General features: G+C 45.2%; 1 protein-coding gene across 3 annotated transcripts in view; it reads left to right on the top strand.

Annotated features, from left to right (window-relative positions):
- The window catches only part of LOC139255845 (uncharacterized), a 241,400-nt gene that overhangs the window by 70,826 nt on the left and 154,842 nt on the right, over positions 1-15,732 (top strand). For 2 of the 3 annotated variants that reach the window (XM_070874019.1, XM_070874018.1), the window contains exon 6: positions 9,380-9,526. The exons of the other annotated variant lie outside the window; for it this stretch is intronic. In XM_070874019.1, coding sequence (XP_070730120.1) covers positions 9,380-9,526 — 147 coding nt within the window. The remainder of the gene's footprint in view (positions 1-9,379; positions 9,527-15,732) is intronic. 3 annotated transcript variants of the gene reach the window in all.

Genomic DNA, 15,732 nt, shown 5'->3' with positions numbered 1-15,732 from the left:
GGCCTTCCAATTCACCAAGAATTTCATTGTACATAACCATTAGATTTGTTCTGTAGGCCGCCCCTTCCAAGTCCTTATCTGAGTCCTGTGCAGAAGAACACGTTTGCAACCTTGCCCTCCAGGGAGCTGGCACCTGTGCTACCCTTTCCCCCTGCCCTGGCTGTAGGCCACTTGTGCCCGGTATCTCACCACATGGCGATCTCGTGTCTAACCTATCCTGTTAGGTCCACGCAGTGTCAGTATCTGAGCTGGTGGCTGGAGTGTGAAATCGGGTGGTGGTGCTGTGTCTTCTGCATCATTTTCTTCCTCTTGTATTTCTGCTCAATCACCAGTGCAGGTCAAGTTGCAGTTCTTGACCATCTAAAAGGAGAAAGGCACAAGGGTAAGGTTGTGGTGAGAGAAAGCGGGGTGAGGGGAGAGATGGAGTGGTGGAAAGCAAGAGGTGCGTGCTTACACCATCTGCGGTTTATAAATCCAAGAAACTGTGGGATGAGGGGGAAGTAGGATGTGAAAAGGAGGCTTAGGTATGAGGATATCGTCATCTTCAATTGATTCAGCCGTGCCGCAGGCCATGGGCTCAGCAATGTCCCTTCCAAGAGTGGCCAGGACCGTTTCCACCATGTGGGTTAGGATATGCAGGTGCGCCTGTCCCTCAACAGGTAACCGCTGCTGCCTCCAATTGTGCATCACCGTATCCTGCAAGAGAAATGGAAGTTCGTGTCGTACAATCTGTTTGGATGATGTGACTTTCATGGTTGAATAGTTGCCAGTGTATGCAAGCTGTGAGAAATGATGTGAGGCTTGCAACAGTGCTAATTGTGTGAGGGTGAGGTGAAGCTATGAATGTTAGAATTGAGTCGCGATTGATAGAGATTGTTGGTAGGTGAGTAAATGGGGGGAGGGGGGGAGGTGTGGGGGGGGTGGGGTGCTGAATTCAGCAATGTGTGAGGCTAGTGATCTAGTTGTAAGGATATGGCATTTGAAGATAAATTCACTGATCTTGACCACTCGTGTAAGGTCATTAAACTCCTTGCAACATTGCATTCAGATCCTCGGGACTACATAGAAACAGAAAATAGGTGCAGGTGTAGGACATTCGGCCCTTCGAGCCTGCACCACCATTCAATGAGTTCATGGCTGAACATGCAACTTCAGTACCCCATTCCTGCTTTCTCGCCATACCCCTTGATCCCCCTAGTAGTAAGGACTACATCTAACTCCTTTTTGAATATATTTAGTGAATTGGCCTCAACAACGTTCTGTGGTAGAGAATTCCACAGGTTCACCACTCTCTGGGTGAAGACGTTTCTCCTCATCTTGGTCCTAAATGGCTTACCCCTTATCCTTAGACTGTGACCCCTGATTCTGGACTTCCCCAACATTGGGAACATTCTTCCTGCATCTAACCTGTCTAAACCCGTCAGAATTTTAAATGTTTCTGTGAGATCCCCTCATTCTTCTGAACTCCAGTGAATACAAGCCCAGTTGATCCAGTCTTTCTTGATATGTCAGTCCCACCATCCCGGGAATCAGTCTGGTGAACCTTCGCTGCACTCCCTCAATAGCAAGAATGTCCTTCCTCAAGTTAGGAGACCAAAACTGTACACAATACTCCAGGTGTGGCCTCACCAAGGCCCTGTACAACTGTAGCAACACCTCCCTGCCCCTGTACTCAAATCGCCTCGCTATAAGGCCAACATGCCATTTGCTTTCTTAACCGCCTGCTGTACCTGCATGCCAACCTTCAATGACTGATGTACCATGACACCCAGGTCTCGTTGCACCTCCTCTTTTCCTAATCTGTCACCATTCAGATAATAGTCTGTCTCTCTGTTTTTACCACCAAAGTGGATAACCTCACATTTATCCACATTATACTTCATCTGCCATGCATTTGCCCACTCACCTAACCTATCCAAGTCACTCTGCAGCCTCATAGCATCCTCCTCGCAGCTCACACTGCCACCCAACTTAGTGTCATCCGCAAATTTGGAGATACTACATTTAATCCCCTCGTCTAAATCATTAATGTACAATGTAAACAGCTGGGGCACCAGCACAGAACCTTGCAGTACCCCACTAGTCACTGCCTGCCATTCTGAAAAGTCCCCATTTACTCCTACTCTTTGCTTCCTGTCTGACAACCAGTTCTCAATCTATGTCAGCACACTACCCCCAATCCCATGTGCTTTAACTTTGCACATTAATCTCTTGTGTGGGACCTTGTCGAAAGCCTTCTGAAAGTTCAAATACACCACATCAACTGGTTCTCCCTTGTCCACTCTACTGGAAACATCCTCAAAAAATTCCAGAAGATTTGTCAAGCATGATTTCCCTTTCACAAATCCATGCTGACTTGGATCTATAATGTCACTTCTTTCCAAATGCGCTGCTATGACATCCTTAATAATTGATTCCATCATTTTACCCACGACCGATGTCAGGCTGACTGGTCTATAATTCCCTGTTTTCTTTCTCCCTCCTTTTTTAAAAAGTGGGGTTACATTGGCTACCCTCCACTCGATAGGAACTGATCCAGAGTCTATGGAATGTTGGAAAATGACTGTCAATGCATTGGCTATTTCCAAGGCCACCTCCTTAAGTACTCTGGGATGCAGTCCATCAGGCCCTGGGGATTTATCGGCCTTCAATCCCATCAATTTCCCCAACACAATTTCCCGACTAATAAGGATTTCCCTCAGTTCCTCCTTCTTACTAGACCGTCTGACCCCTTTTATATCCGGAAGGTTGTTTGTGTCCTCCTTAGTGAATACCGAACCAAAGTACTTGTTCAATTGGTCTGCCATTTCTTTGTTCCCCGTTATGACTTCCCCTGATTCTGACTGCAGAGGACCTACATTTGTCTTTACTCACCTTTTTCTCTTTACATATATATAGAAACTTTTGCAGTCCGCCTTAATGTTCCCTGCAAGCTTCCTCTCGTACTCTATTTTCCCTGCCCTAATCAAACCCTTTGTCCTCTTCTGCTGAGTTCTAAATTTCTCGCAGTCCCCAGGTTCACTGCTATTTCTGGCCAATTTGTATGCCACTTCCTTGGCTTTAATACTATCCCTGATTTCCCTTGATAGCCACGGTTGAGCCACCTTCCCTTTTTTATTTTTACACCAGACAGGGATGTACAATTGTTGTAGTTCATCCATGCGGTCTCTAAATGTCTGCCATTGCCCATCCACAGCCAACCCCTTAAGTATCATTCGCCAATCTATCCTAGCCAATTCACGCCTCATACCTTCAAAGTTACCCTTCTTTAAGTTCTGGACCATGGTCTCTAAATTAACTGTTTCATTCTCCATCCTAATGTAGAATTCCACCATATTATGGTCACTCTTCCCCAAGGGGCCTCGCACAACGAGATTGCTAATTAATCCTCTCTCATTACACAACACCCAGTCTAAGATGGCCTCCCCCCTAGTTGGTTCCTCGAAATATTGGTCTAGAAAACCGTCCCTTATGCACTCCAGGAAATCCTCCTCCACCGTATTGCTTCCAGTTTGGTTAGCCCAATCTATATGCATATTAAAGTCACCCATGATAACTTCTGCACCTTTATTGCATGCACCCCTAATTTCCTGTTTGATGCCCTCTCCATCATCACTACTACTGTTGGGAGGTCTGTACACTACTCCCACTAACGTTTTTTGCCCTTTGGTGTTCTGCCGCTCTACCCATATAGATTTCACATCATCCAAGCTAATGTCCTTCCTAACTATTGCATTAATCTCCTCTTTAACCAGCAATGCTACCCCACCTCCTTTTCCTTTTATTCTATCCTTCCTGAATGTTGAATACCCCTGGATGTTGAGTTCCCAGCCCTGATCATCCTGGAGCCATGTCTCTGTAATTCCAATCAAATCATATCTGTTAACATCTATTTGCACAGTTAATTCATCCACTTTATTACGGATACTCTTTGCATTAAGACACAAAGCCTTCAGGCTTGTTTTTTTAACACCCTTTGTCCTTTTAAAATGATGATGTAGTGTGGCCCTTCTTGTTTCTTGCCTTTGTTTACTCGGCCTTCCACTATTGCTTTTTACCTTTCTACCATCTGTTTCTGACTCCATATTATTTTGCCCCATCTCGCTGCATAGGTTCCCATCCCCCTGCCATATTAGTTTAAACACTCCCGAACTGCATTAGCAAATGTTACCCCCAAGACATCAGTTCTAGTCCTGCCCAAGTGCAGACCGTCCCTTTTGTACAGGTCCCACTTCCCCCAGAACTGGTTCCAATGTCCCAGGAATTTGAATCCCTCCCTCTTGCACCACTGCTCAAGCCACGTATTTATTCTAACTATCCTGCTCCCTCTACTCTGATCAGCACGTGGCACTGGTAGCAATCCAGAGATTACTATCTTTGAGGTCCTACTTTTTAATTTAACTCCTAGCTCCCTAAATTCAGTTTGTAGGACCTCTTCCCACTTCTTACCTATATTGTTGGTACCTACATGAACCACGACAACTGGCTGTTCACCCTCCCTCCCCAGAATGCTCTGCAGCTGCTCCGAGACATCCTTGACCCTTGCACCAGGGAGGCAACGTACCATCCTGGGGTCTCGGTTGCGGCCGAGGAAACTCCTATCTATTCCCCTTACAATAGAATCCCCCATCACTATAGCTCTCCCACTCTTTTTCCCACCCTTCTGTGCAGCAGAGCCACCCACGGTGCCATGAACCTGGCTGCTGGTGCCTTCCCCTAGTAAGTCATCTCCCCCAACAGTATCCAAAACGGTATATCTGTTTTGGAGGGAGATGACCGCAGGGGACTCCTGCACTACCTTCCTGCTTTTGCCTTGCCTCTTGTTCACCCATTCACTATCTATCCTACCCTTACCGGCGGTGTGACCAACTCACTAAATGTGCTATCCACAACATTCTCAGCATCGCGCATGCTCCAGAGTGAGTCCATCCGCAGCTCCAGTGCCATCATGCGGTCTGTCAGGAGCTGCAGCTGGACACACTTCCCGCACACATAGTAGTCAGGGACACTGGAAGCGTCCCTGACTTCCCACATAGCACAGGAGGAGCATGACACGGGTCCGAGCTCTCCTGCCATGACTTAACCCTTAAATTAATTTACTTACTAAAATTTACTTAAACACCAAACAGCTACTTAGTAGTTCGCTGCCAATTAAATCAATCTAAAAGTCAGTCTAAAAGAGAGTTATACTTACCAGTCGAACAGCCAACCACTTACCAGCTTGGCTGTGACGTCACCTCTCGATTTCGCACTCCTCTATCTTTGTCTGCAACTGGTTGGGCTGGTCTCTGGGCCTCCGTCTCCTACTCTCGCACTCCTTATGAGCTGCTCTAGTGTCAGCACTGGTAGGAAAAACAAGACAAAACAGCACCAGCCACCCCCACTTGCCCAAACTCACCCACTTACCAAACTCACAAATGCCACTCTATGCTGTTGCACTCCGTGTTCTGCACGAGCTGCCTTTTTTTAAACTGTATCTCGGTCAGATGACTCACTATTGGTCAGTCGTTTACAGAACTGGTTTTAACTAGCTGCTAATTGCCTCCTACTGGAGAGTTACTTTGTTTTTCTCTGTCTAAACCTGAAAGATTCCCAACTATTTAACTACATCCTAGGCTGGCCATTCTAGACTGGGTGATGTGTAATGAGAAAGGACTAATTAGCAATCACGTTGTGCGAGGCCCTTTGGGGAAGAGTGACCATAATATGGTAGAATTCTTTATTAAGATGGAGAGAGACACAGTTAATTCTAGAGACTAGGGTCCTGAACTTAAGGAAAGGTAACTTTGATGGTATGAGATGTGAATTGGCTGGAATACACTGGCGAGTGATACTTAAAGTGTTGACGGTGGATAGGCAATGGCAAACATTTAAAGATCACGTGGATGAACTTCAACAATTGTACATCCCTGTCTGGAGTAAAAATAAAATGGGGAAAGTGGCTCAACCGTGGCTAACAAGGGAAATTAAGGATAGTGTTAAATCAAGGAAGAGGAATATAAATTGACCAGAAAAAGTAGCAAACCTGAGGAATGGGAGAATTTTGAAATACAGCAGAGGAAGATAAAGGATTTAATTAGGAGGGGGAAAATAGAGTATGAGAGGAAGCTTGCAGGGAACATAAAAACTGACTGCAAAAGCTTCTATAGATATATGGAGAAAAAGATTAATGAAGACAAACGTAGGTTCCTTGCAGTCAGATTTAGGTGAATTTATAATGGGGAACAAAGAAATAGCGGACCAGTTAAACAAATATTTTGGTTCTGTCTTCACAAAGGAAGACACAAATAACCTTCCGGAAATACTAAGGGAACGAGGGTCTAGTGAGAAGGAGGAACTGAAGGAAACTCTTATTAGGCAGGAAATTGTATTCGGGAAATTGATGGGATTGAAGGCCGAAAAATTCCCGAGGCCTGATAGTCTGCATCCCAGAGTACTTAAGGAAGTGACCATAGAAATAGTGGATGCATTGGTGATCATTTTCCAACAGTCTATTGACTCTGGATCAGTTCCTATGGACTGGAGGGTAGCTAATGTAACACCACTTTTTAAGAAGGGAGGGAGAGAGAAGGCGGGTAATTATAGACCGGTTAGCCTGACATCAGTAGTGGGGAAAATGTTGGAATCAATTATTAAAGATGAAATAGCAGCGCATTTGGAAAGCAGTGACGGGATCAGTCCAAATCAGCATGGATTTATGAATGGGAAATCCTGCTTGACAAATCTTCTAGAATTTTTTGAGGATGTAACTAGTAGAGTGGACAAGGGAGAACTGGTGGATGTGATGTATTTGGACTTTCAAAAGGCTTTTGACAAGGTCCCACACAAGAGATTGTTGTGCAAAATTAAAGCACATGGTATTGGGGGTAATGTACTGACGTGGATAGAGAACTGGTTGGCAGACAGGAAGCAGAGAGTCGGGATAAACGGGTCGTTTTCAGAATGGCAGGCAGTGACTAGTGGAGTGCCGCAGGGCTCGGTGCTGGGACCCCAGCTATTTACAATATACATTAATGAATTGAGTGTAATATCTCCAAGTTTGCAGATGACACTAAGATGGGTGGCAGTGTGAGCTTTGAGGAGGATGCTAAAAGGCTGCAGGGTGACTTGGACAGGTTAGGTGAGTGGGCAAATGAGCGGCAGATGCAGTATAATGTGGATAAATGGGAGGTTATCCACTTTGGTGGCAAAAACACGAAGGCAGAATATTATGTGAATGGCGGCAGATGAGGAAAAGGGGAGGTGCAACGAGACCTGGGTGTCATGGTACATCAGTCATTGAAAGTTGGCATGCAGGTACCGCAGGTGGTGAAGAAGGCAAATGGTATGTTGGCCTTCATAACTCGGGGATTTGAGTATAGGAGCAGGGAGGTCTTACTGCAGTTGTACAGGGCCTTAGTGAGGCCTCACCTGGAATATTGTGTTCAGTTTTGGTCTCCTAATCTGAGGAAGGACGTTCTTGCTATTGAGGGAGTGCAGCGAAGGTTCACCAGACTGATTCTCAGTATGGCAGGACTGACACATGAGGAGAGACTGGATCGACTGGGCCTGTATTCACTGGGGTTTAGAAGGACGAGAGGGGATCTCATAGAAACATATAAAATTCTGGACGGAACTGGACAGGTTAGATGCAGGAAGAATGTTCACGATGTTGGGGAAGTCCAGAACCAGGGGACATAGTCTAAGGATAAAGGTAAGTCATTTAGGACTGAGATGAGGAGAAACCTCTTCACTCAGAGAGTTGTTAACCTATGGAATTCCCATAATGCAGAGAGTTGTTGATGCCAGTTCATTGGATATATTCAAGAGGGAGTTAGATATGGCCCTTACGGCTGAAGGGATCAAGGGGTATGGAGAGAAAGCAGGAAAGGGGTACTGAGGTGAATGATCAGCCATGATCTTATTGAATGGTGGTGCAGAGTCGAAGGGCCGAATGGCCTACTCCTGCACCTATTTTCTATGTTTCTATGTTTCTATTGCTGTCATTGACTATGACGCTATCTGCTCCCATTGCATGTTCCGATTTTGCCTGGACGGTCCTCTGACTGCCCCCCCTCCCACCGCCCCCCCCCCCCCCCAGTGGATACAGGACCTCTCTCCTCCTGTCCACCTCCTGCACCAAAACCTCCAGTGCTACATCCAAGAATGTTGGAGCACGCTCTTTCCCCTGTTGTACCATCAATACTAATTCTTAACGCTCACATTCTGTTCCCCAGCCAGTTGAAATACCTGCAGCAGCCAGAATGCACCTCCCATTTCAGAGGTGCAGGTTGCCTTTAAGAAATGCAGACTAGTTTTAATTGATGCTAGCCTTTTAGAAACTTGGGCCCCCTGTTGAGCATGCAGCCACTCAGCAGCGCATTCAATATGTTCGTATACAGATTTTTGAATGATAAGCGAGTCAAGGGTTATGGGGAGTGGGCAGGGAAGTGGAGTTGAGGCCAGGATCAGACCAGCCATGATTTTATTGAAGGGCGGAGCAGGTTCGAGGGACAAAATGGCCTACTCCTGCTCCTATTTCTTATGTTCTTATGTTCAATGTTGGACTGTACGCCACAATCATTCTAATTAGCAGCATGAAGTTGGCGTGCTGCCAGCATCACTTTGAACGGGCACAGGTTGATCTCTCATCATGATCCACGTGCTCATTTTCAGCAGTAATCCAATTTTTCTCCCATTGTTTCCAATGGCAGAAGGGTCGGTAGCTGGAGGACACAGAGTTAAGGTAATTAGCAAAAGAACCAGAGGCGACTTTAGGAAAACATTTTTAACACAGCGAGTTGTTGGTGATCTGGAATGTACTGCCTGAAAGGGTGATGGAAGCAGATTCAATAGTAATTGTCAAAAAGGAACTGGATGAATATTTGAAGAAAAAAAATTGTAGGACAATGGGATTAGAGCTGGGAGTGGGACTAATTCGATAGCTCTTTCATCGAGCACAGGCTCGATGGGCTGAATAACCTCCTTCTGTGCTGTGTCATTCTATGATTTTATGAGCAACATTTAGTTTGAACTGAATCATTGTGTACAAAATTGGTGTCAAGTAGTTCCATTTTAAAGTAAGAATGCATTTTAAAAATATAGAACACAGTACAATTTGTTCATAACTCTAATTCCAAGACAGTCCGAATCTTGCTACAAATGTCCTTCTCCTAGCATCGCACCTGCTCCTTCTTCCTGATGGGCATCAGCAACTAAAGCTTGTTACTTTGACAACTTAAATATCTTCGTGGAGTTGTGGTTGAAGGGATAATGATGGTTAATTGCCCTGAGAATGCTCCTGCTAGCACATATCTTCCCCTTTAAGCAATTTTACAATAGATTCTCTCTGTGACTAAGCATATATTATAGATTTCACACTTTTTATTTGTATTCTCAGGATAATTCAGCATTGTACATCTCGGACCATTCTTTCTCAATAAGTGAAATGGGAGTTAAAGAATTCCTTTTCCGCAGTGGATTTCTGCACAAATGTGTGAACAATCTGGAAGACCAAAAACTATTTCTTGTTACGTACCCTGAAAAGGTATTTATTGATTTTAGTATATTATTTTATGAGTTAATTTATATGTGTAATTCATGTTTTGGGGAAAAAAAGCTCCAGTGGTAAAAGGTACATCTTTCAAGTTTCAAAATAGAAAAGTTTCCCATCTTTGTGTTTATGCCAGAGAGACTTCCTCACTGTAAAAATTCGGGTGTTGCTTTTCAAACCGTTTAAATTAGTTGTCAGAAAATTGTGCAGAGCACATGCTCAAATTTCCGACTTGCACTTCTGGAGGCTGAAGTTCTTGTCACCGGCACAAAGTTGGAAAATTGTCCCTGTCGTATATGCATTTTTTCTCATTAAATTATCCTCCACATGATATTGATTAGTTCATTGTTCAAAAGAGGAAAATTTGGAAGAGAGATGACCCCTTTAAGAATCACACGTTAATAGCCTTGTTTGCATCATGTGCCATCTCCTGGTATAGAATCATAGAAATCTGCAGCATAGAAAGAGCTCATTCATTCTCTGCATTATAACTGCTGTGTCCTATGACACCTTCCCCTTTCACCTGTAATTTGCCAGTAGGGACTCAGTACTTGCGAAAAATAAGTTCCCTGAGTTTTCTTAAAGGATAACTTGTTTTACTTTAGCTTTCTTGCTTCGTACCCATTGCATAATTTAAAAATAATAAACATAGTGCAAGAAAAGACTGTGAGGCAGACTTCTCTCTTAAGCATGTTAAACTAAAGCATTGCCTAGGAGGTGCAAACTTGGGAAAATCAGGCAGGCTCAATTATTGGCGTGTGATCCTCCCTACTTGATATATCTCTCTGCACTCCACCCAGGTGATGCTTTGCACTCAAGTGCTAACAAAAAATTCTGCCCCTATTTGTCCCACCAAGGCTGCTGATTCCAGAGGCTATGTACAATATATCCTTACGGTAGACTCTACTCCATATCATTTAATTTCTTAAGAAAAATTTCTGCATAAATTCTCTCATCCTCAGGGATAACTACAGTTTATCAGGTGAAAAATAAAATATACATCTTGGGTTCAGCTAACACCAGTGTTATTTTATCAAGTGTATCAAGAACTGACTCCAAATTCTACACAAAAGTGACCATAATAGTGTGCATCCTAGAATTCTGAGGGAAGTTAGAGAGGAAATAGCAGAGGCTATGATCACAACCTTTCAAACATCCTTGGATATGACAATTGTGGCAGAGGAGTGAAGTATTGCTAATGTAATGCCTCTGTTCAAAAAAGGAGAAAGGATAAACCGGGTAACTCGAGTCTAGTTGGAAGAGATTTACTAAAATGTTACTGGGGATGGAAGCTTTAGTTATGAGTAAAGACCAGATAAACTGGGGCATTTTTCGCTAGAACGGATAAGGTTAAGAGGAGATCTTAAAGACATATGAACAATTATAAGCAACTTTAGCAAGGTAAATACAGGATAACTATTTCCCTTGGTCAGTAAGTTGGTAACTAGAGAGCATAAATTTAAGAATTAAGATCTTGCATGTGACCCACATACATTTCTCTTATCTCCGAGAAGGCAAACTGATGAGCAATCCAGTGAGATGTGGTCAATTATAAACCAACAAGATGGTTTATTTTACATGAAATACATGACTGAACGGAATACTATTATTGCAACAAGGTTTATATATTTCCTATCGCTCCTATCTAAAATAATAAAATACACAAACGTCGCTGTTGGTACAGGCCTACTTTCACTTTACCAGTCAGTATTGGTGAACTGACTGGTACTCTCTTGGAAAGAGTATTCTCTGCCTATCTGACAGTTTCAAACTCAAACTTACTGCAAACTGCCGCCTTCTACTGAGAGAAGCCAAAAAAGTTTTGACCTCTGACACTTCTGCAGCTCACCGAGTTGCCAGTCAAACTATCATCTTAGATCAGAAGCCTCTCTGTTTAGCTGTGCTTAGTGAATGAAACCACTATTACAGCTGCAAATTTCTCGAGGAAGTGTTGGAAAAATTGGGGGTAATTTTCAACTTCTCTGCCTGGATGGTAATGTCACAGAATGGACTACCAATTATAGAACCCACCTGATTGGAAATGAAATTCAGGGTGTTTTCTATAACACGCGGGTGATCTATTGCACCAGATTACCCCCCTTATCACAAACTAACCTCTTTTGTGTGAAACACAATTTTGTCATCTTCTTGATCTTGTGCCCCAGCTAAGGGACCTAATCTACAACCCGAGTAGCTTGTTCTTCCTTTGAGTTAATCATTTGTGGACCAAAGTTAAATAGTAATATCAGTAGTAATAGTAAATATCATAATATAAATTAATCCACATCCTTTTTGAGCCAAATTGGCAAACATTTCAAAACATGACAGCACCCAAAGCTGAAAGCAATATTCTAACTGTGGCCTAGCAATGACCTTTGTGTAAGCTATCATTATCTTTTTGGTTTTATACTCTATGTATAAAATCAAGATCCAGTTGATTTTTTTTTGCAGCTTTATCAACTTATAGCCCCACTTTTAAAGATTTGTATCTGACTCCGTAACTCTCTGGCCCCAAGTTTCCACACGCTACAAAACGGGCGCCCCTCCGAGCTGGGCGCCCGTTTATCGTGCCAAAAACGGCGCCTGAAAAAAAACGCGCGATTCTGGAGCGCCCTGCAGCTCCATGTCTGCTTGGCGCGGCGCCCAGGTGGGCGGAGCCTACCACTCGCGCCGATTTTGTAAGTGGGAGTGGGCGGGTACCATTTAAATTAGTTTTATTCGTGCCGGCAACCCTGCGCGTGCGCGTTGGAGCGTTCGCGCATGCGCAGTGTGAAGGAAACATTGGCACTCGGCCATTTTTGTAGTTCTTTGTAGCTGTTTAATGTTTGAACATTTTTTAATAAAAGCACATTGCCCTTCTATGATCAGCACTGAGGCTTCTTGCAGCAGTGAGAAGGCTGCAGGAAGCCTCAGAAGTTGAGGCAGCCGTTTCCCGACAGCCTCTCCCCCCCCAAAAAAGCCCAGGAGTGTGGGGGAAGGCAAACGGAAGGCATGTGAAGCCTTACACTATGCATCAAATGGAGCCCGGGAGGGTGTGGAAAGCAAATGGAAAGCATGAGAAGCCTTACACTATGCCACTATGCATCAAAGGAAGCTCGGGGGATCCCGATCATTGCGCCTGCTCAGCCCTAGGTGTGGTCCTTACTAGGGCGTCGACCTTGGGGAGAGAGAGAGCAAAGAACCTTGTCCTGCCTGCCGTTTTGAGCTTCTTACAAAGGTACAATCGAATCATGGGGGCAATACTGACAATGCCATACCTTGTACAAGCTTTCTGCATGATGATGCTGCGGAGGAGATAATTGATTCGACATCATCGCATGAGGAACCTCAGAGCACGTAGGGTGGTGGGTAGGAGGCTTTACCCACGTCGGGTATATCGAGACGGGCACCTGAGTGATGCAGACTGCGTCAGAAGGTTGTGTTTCCGCAAAGAAGTTGTAACTGGGATCTGTGAGTTAGTAAAAGCAGACCTGAAACCTAGAAGCGTCAGGAGGACTGCTTTGTCAGTTGAAGTGAAGGTTACAGCTGCACTTTCATTCTATGCCTCCGGATCGTTCTAGGCCACAACTGGGGCTGTGGGTGCCATTTCTCAACATGTAGCGCACATCTGCATTTTGCAGGTGATTGCTGCACTATATGCCCGGAGGAATGACGACATAAAGCTCCCCATGACTGCCCAGGCAATGCATGAATGTGCTGTGGGTTTCTCCAGGATTGCTGGCTTCCCAAAGGTACAGGGCTACATTGATTGTACCCCCATCGCCTTGCGAACATCTTTGGATGATTCCAAGATGCACAGGAACAGAAAAGGCTTCCACTCCGTTAATGTGCAGCTCGTGTGTGATGACATGCATCGCATCATGTCAGTTGATGCAAGATATCCTGGGAGTACCCATGATGCATTCATCCTACACGAGAGCGTTATATCTGCCATATTTCAGCAGCAGCCAGAAGGGTAGAGCTGTCTACTGGGAGACAAAGGGTACGGCCTCACCACCTGACTGATGACGCCCCTACGCGTAACCCAGAGGGAATACAACATAGAAACATAGAAAATAGGTGCAGGAGCAGGCCATTCGGCCCTTCGAGCCTACACCACGATTCAATAAGATCATGGCTGATCATTCCTTCAGTACCCCTTTCCTGCTTTCTCTCCATACCCCTTGATCCCCTTAGCCGTAAGGGCCATATCTAACTCCCTCTTGAATATATCCAATGAACTGGCATCAACAACTCTGCGGCAGGGAATTCCACAGGTTAACAACTCTCTGAGTGAAGAAGTTTCTCCTCATCTCATTCCTAAATGGCCTACCCCTTATCCTAAGACTGTGTCCCCTGGCTCTGGACTTCCCCCAACATCGGGAACATTCTACCCGCATCTAACCTGTCCCGTCCCGTCAGAATCTTATATGTTTCTATGAGATCCCCTCTCATCCTTCTAAACTGCAATGTATAAAGGCCCAGTTGATCCAGTCTCTCCTCATATGTCAGTCCTGCCATCCTGGGAATTAGTCTGGTGAACTTTCGCTGCACTCCCTCAATAGCAAGAACGTCCTTTCTCAGATTAGGAGACCAAAACGCAACACAATATTCCAGCTGAGGCCTCACCAAGGCCCTGTACAACTGCAGTAAGACCTCCCTGCTCCTATACTCAAATCCCCTAGCTATGAAGGCCAACATACCATTTGCCTTCTTCACCGCCTGCTGTACCTGTATGCCAACTTTCAATGACATGGCGCACATTGCGACGCGCAGCATAATAGAGAGGACTATTGGCATCTTGAAGCAGCGTTTCCGATGCCTGAACCATTCCGGAGGCTACTTGCAATACTCCTCTGAGATTGTCGGTCAGTTCACTGTTGTGTGCTGCATGCTGCATAACTCAGCCATCATGAGGCAGCAGCAGCTGGTAGTAAAAGACCCACCTGAGGTGAGAGTGGCTGATGATGATGAGGAAGATGCAGATGACGAGGACGAGGAAGCCATGCAACTACCTGAACTCTGAGCATGACGGCGGAGGAGGGCAGGTCGTCGTGCCTCTTTAACGATTGCTCAAGCCTTGCGCCAGCAGCTCATCCGTGAACGCTTTACTGCCTGAAGGCTCAGCGGCAACTATTGCAAATAGACCATGTTTACTGATTGGACCTGTTCCGTAATGTTGTGTTGTGCTAATGGAACAAATGATGGAAATGATTCTTCTTTACTTCAAAAAGTTGTGTTAATAATGGAACAAATAATGGAAATGATTCAGTTATAATTTAAAATATATTTTATTCAAAATTTTAACAAACTTACAAACTTTTAAACTTGTAAATTTGCATAATTTACAATAAAAAAAAAAAATTTGAGAACAGTTACAACAATAACAACAATAATAATAACAGCAGCAGCTGCAAAGAAAGGCTGCACCCATCTCTCCTCCTCCACCTTATTCTAAGACCGCCCGCTGCGCTTGGTCTTGGTGATTACACCCCTGCCCACAGGCAGTGGTGCAGCATTTCTTGGGTTGGTACCAAGCTTATTCTTTCGAACATCTCGGGTAATGCGCACTTCTTGAAGGGGCGGGGGGTGGGGGGGAGGGGGGCAGGCCGTAATGTGGAGGGCACGGCTTGGGCCTCTTCAGAGGCTGGTCTGAGGACTGGAGTGGGAGTGGCAGTTGTTCTGTCAATGGGTGCGGGGTCTGGGCATGTTCCCTTATTACAGCAGCTAACTCCGACATTCCCTCCCTCATGTTCACTGACATTGTTTCCGCTGCCTGAGACATTCCCTCCCTCATGTTCCCGGACAGTGTTCCTATTTCTCATAATAGTGCTGTTACTTCTCCTGACAGTCCCGGAACCTCATCACCCACCCCACTGATGGTGTCCAGGGGTGATCATGTAAGGTCAATGCTCTCCGCACTCATTGCCATCATCTGAAACACATCTGTTAGATCCTACACCTCAGGAGAGCGCTATCGAGCTCTCCTTCCCCTCCTCACCCTGGATGTGGCACGCTGCATCCCACTGGGACCCGCAGCCTCGGATGGTTGGGCCTTGGGTATTCCTCGCTGCACCCCACTGGCACCCGCAGCCTCTGATGGAGGGGCCCTGGGTGTGCCTCGCTGCACCGCACTGGAATCCCCAATCTCGGACTGTGGGAAACCATGGAATGTCACAACAATACTTGAACCACTCAGGAAAGGGCCTGGTGCCTTAATG

This window comes from Pristiophorus japonicus, unplaced genomic scaffold (assembly GCF_044704955.1).
Source record: "Pristiophorus japonicus isolate sPriJap1 unplaced genomic scaffold, sPriJap1.hap1 HAP1_SCAFFOLD_641, whole genome shotgun sequence".
NCBI lineage: Eukaryota > Metazoa > Chordata > Chondrichthyes > Pristiophoridae > Pristiophorus > Pristiophorus japonicus.
The sequence above is the reverse complement of the archived record's forward strand: the minus strand, read 5'-3'. Positions and strand labels throughout refer to the sequence as shown.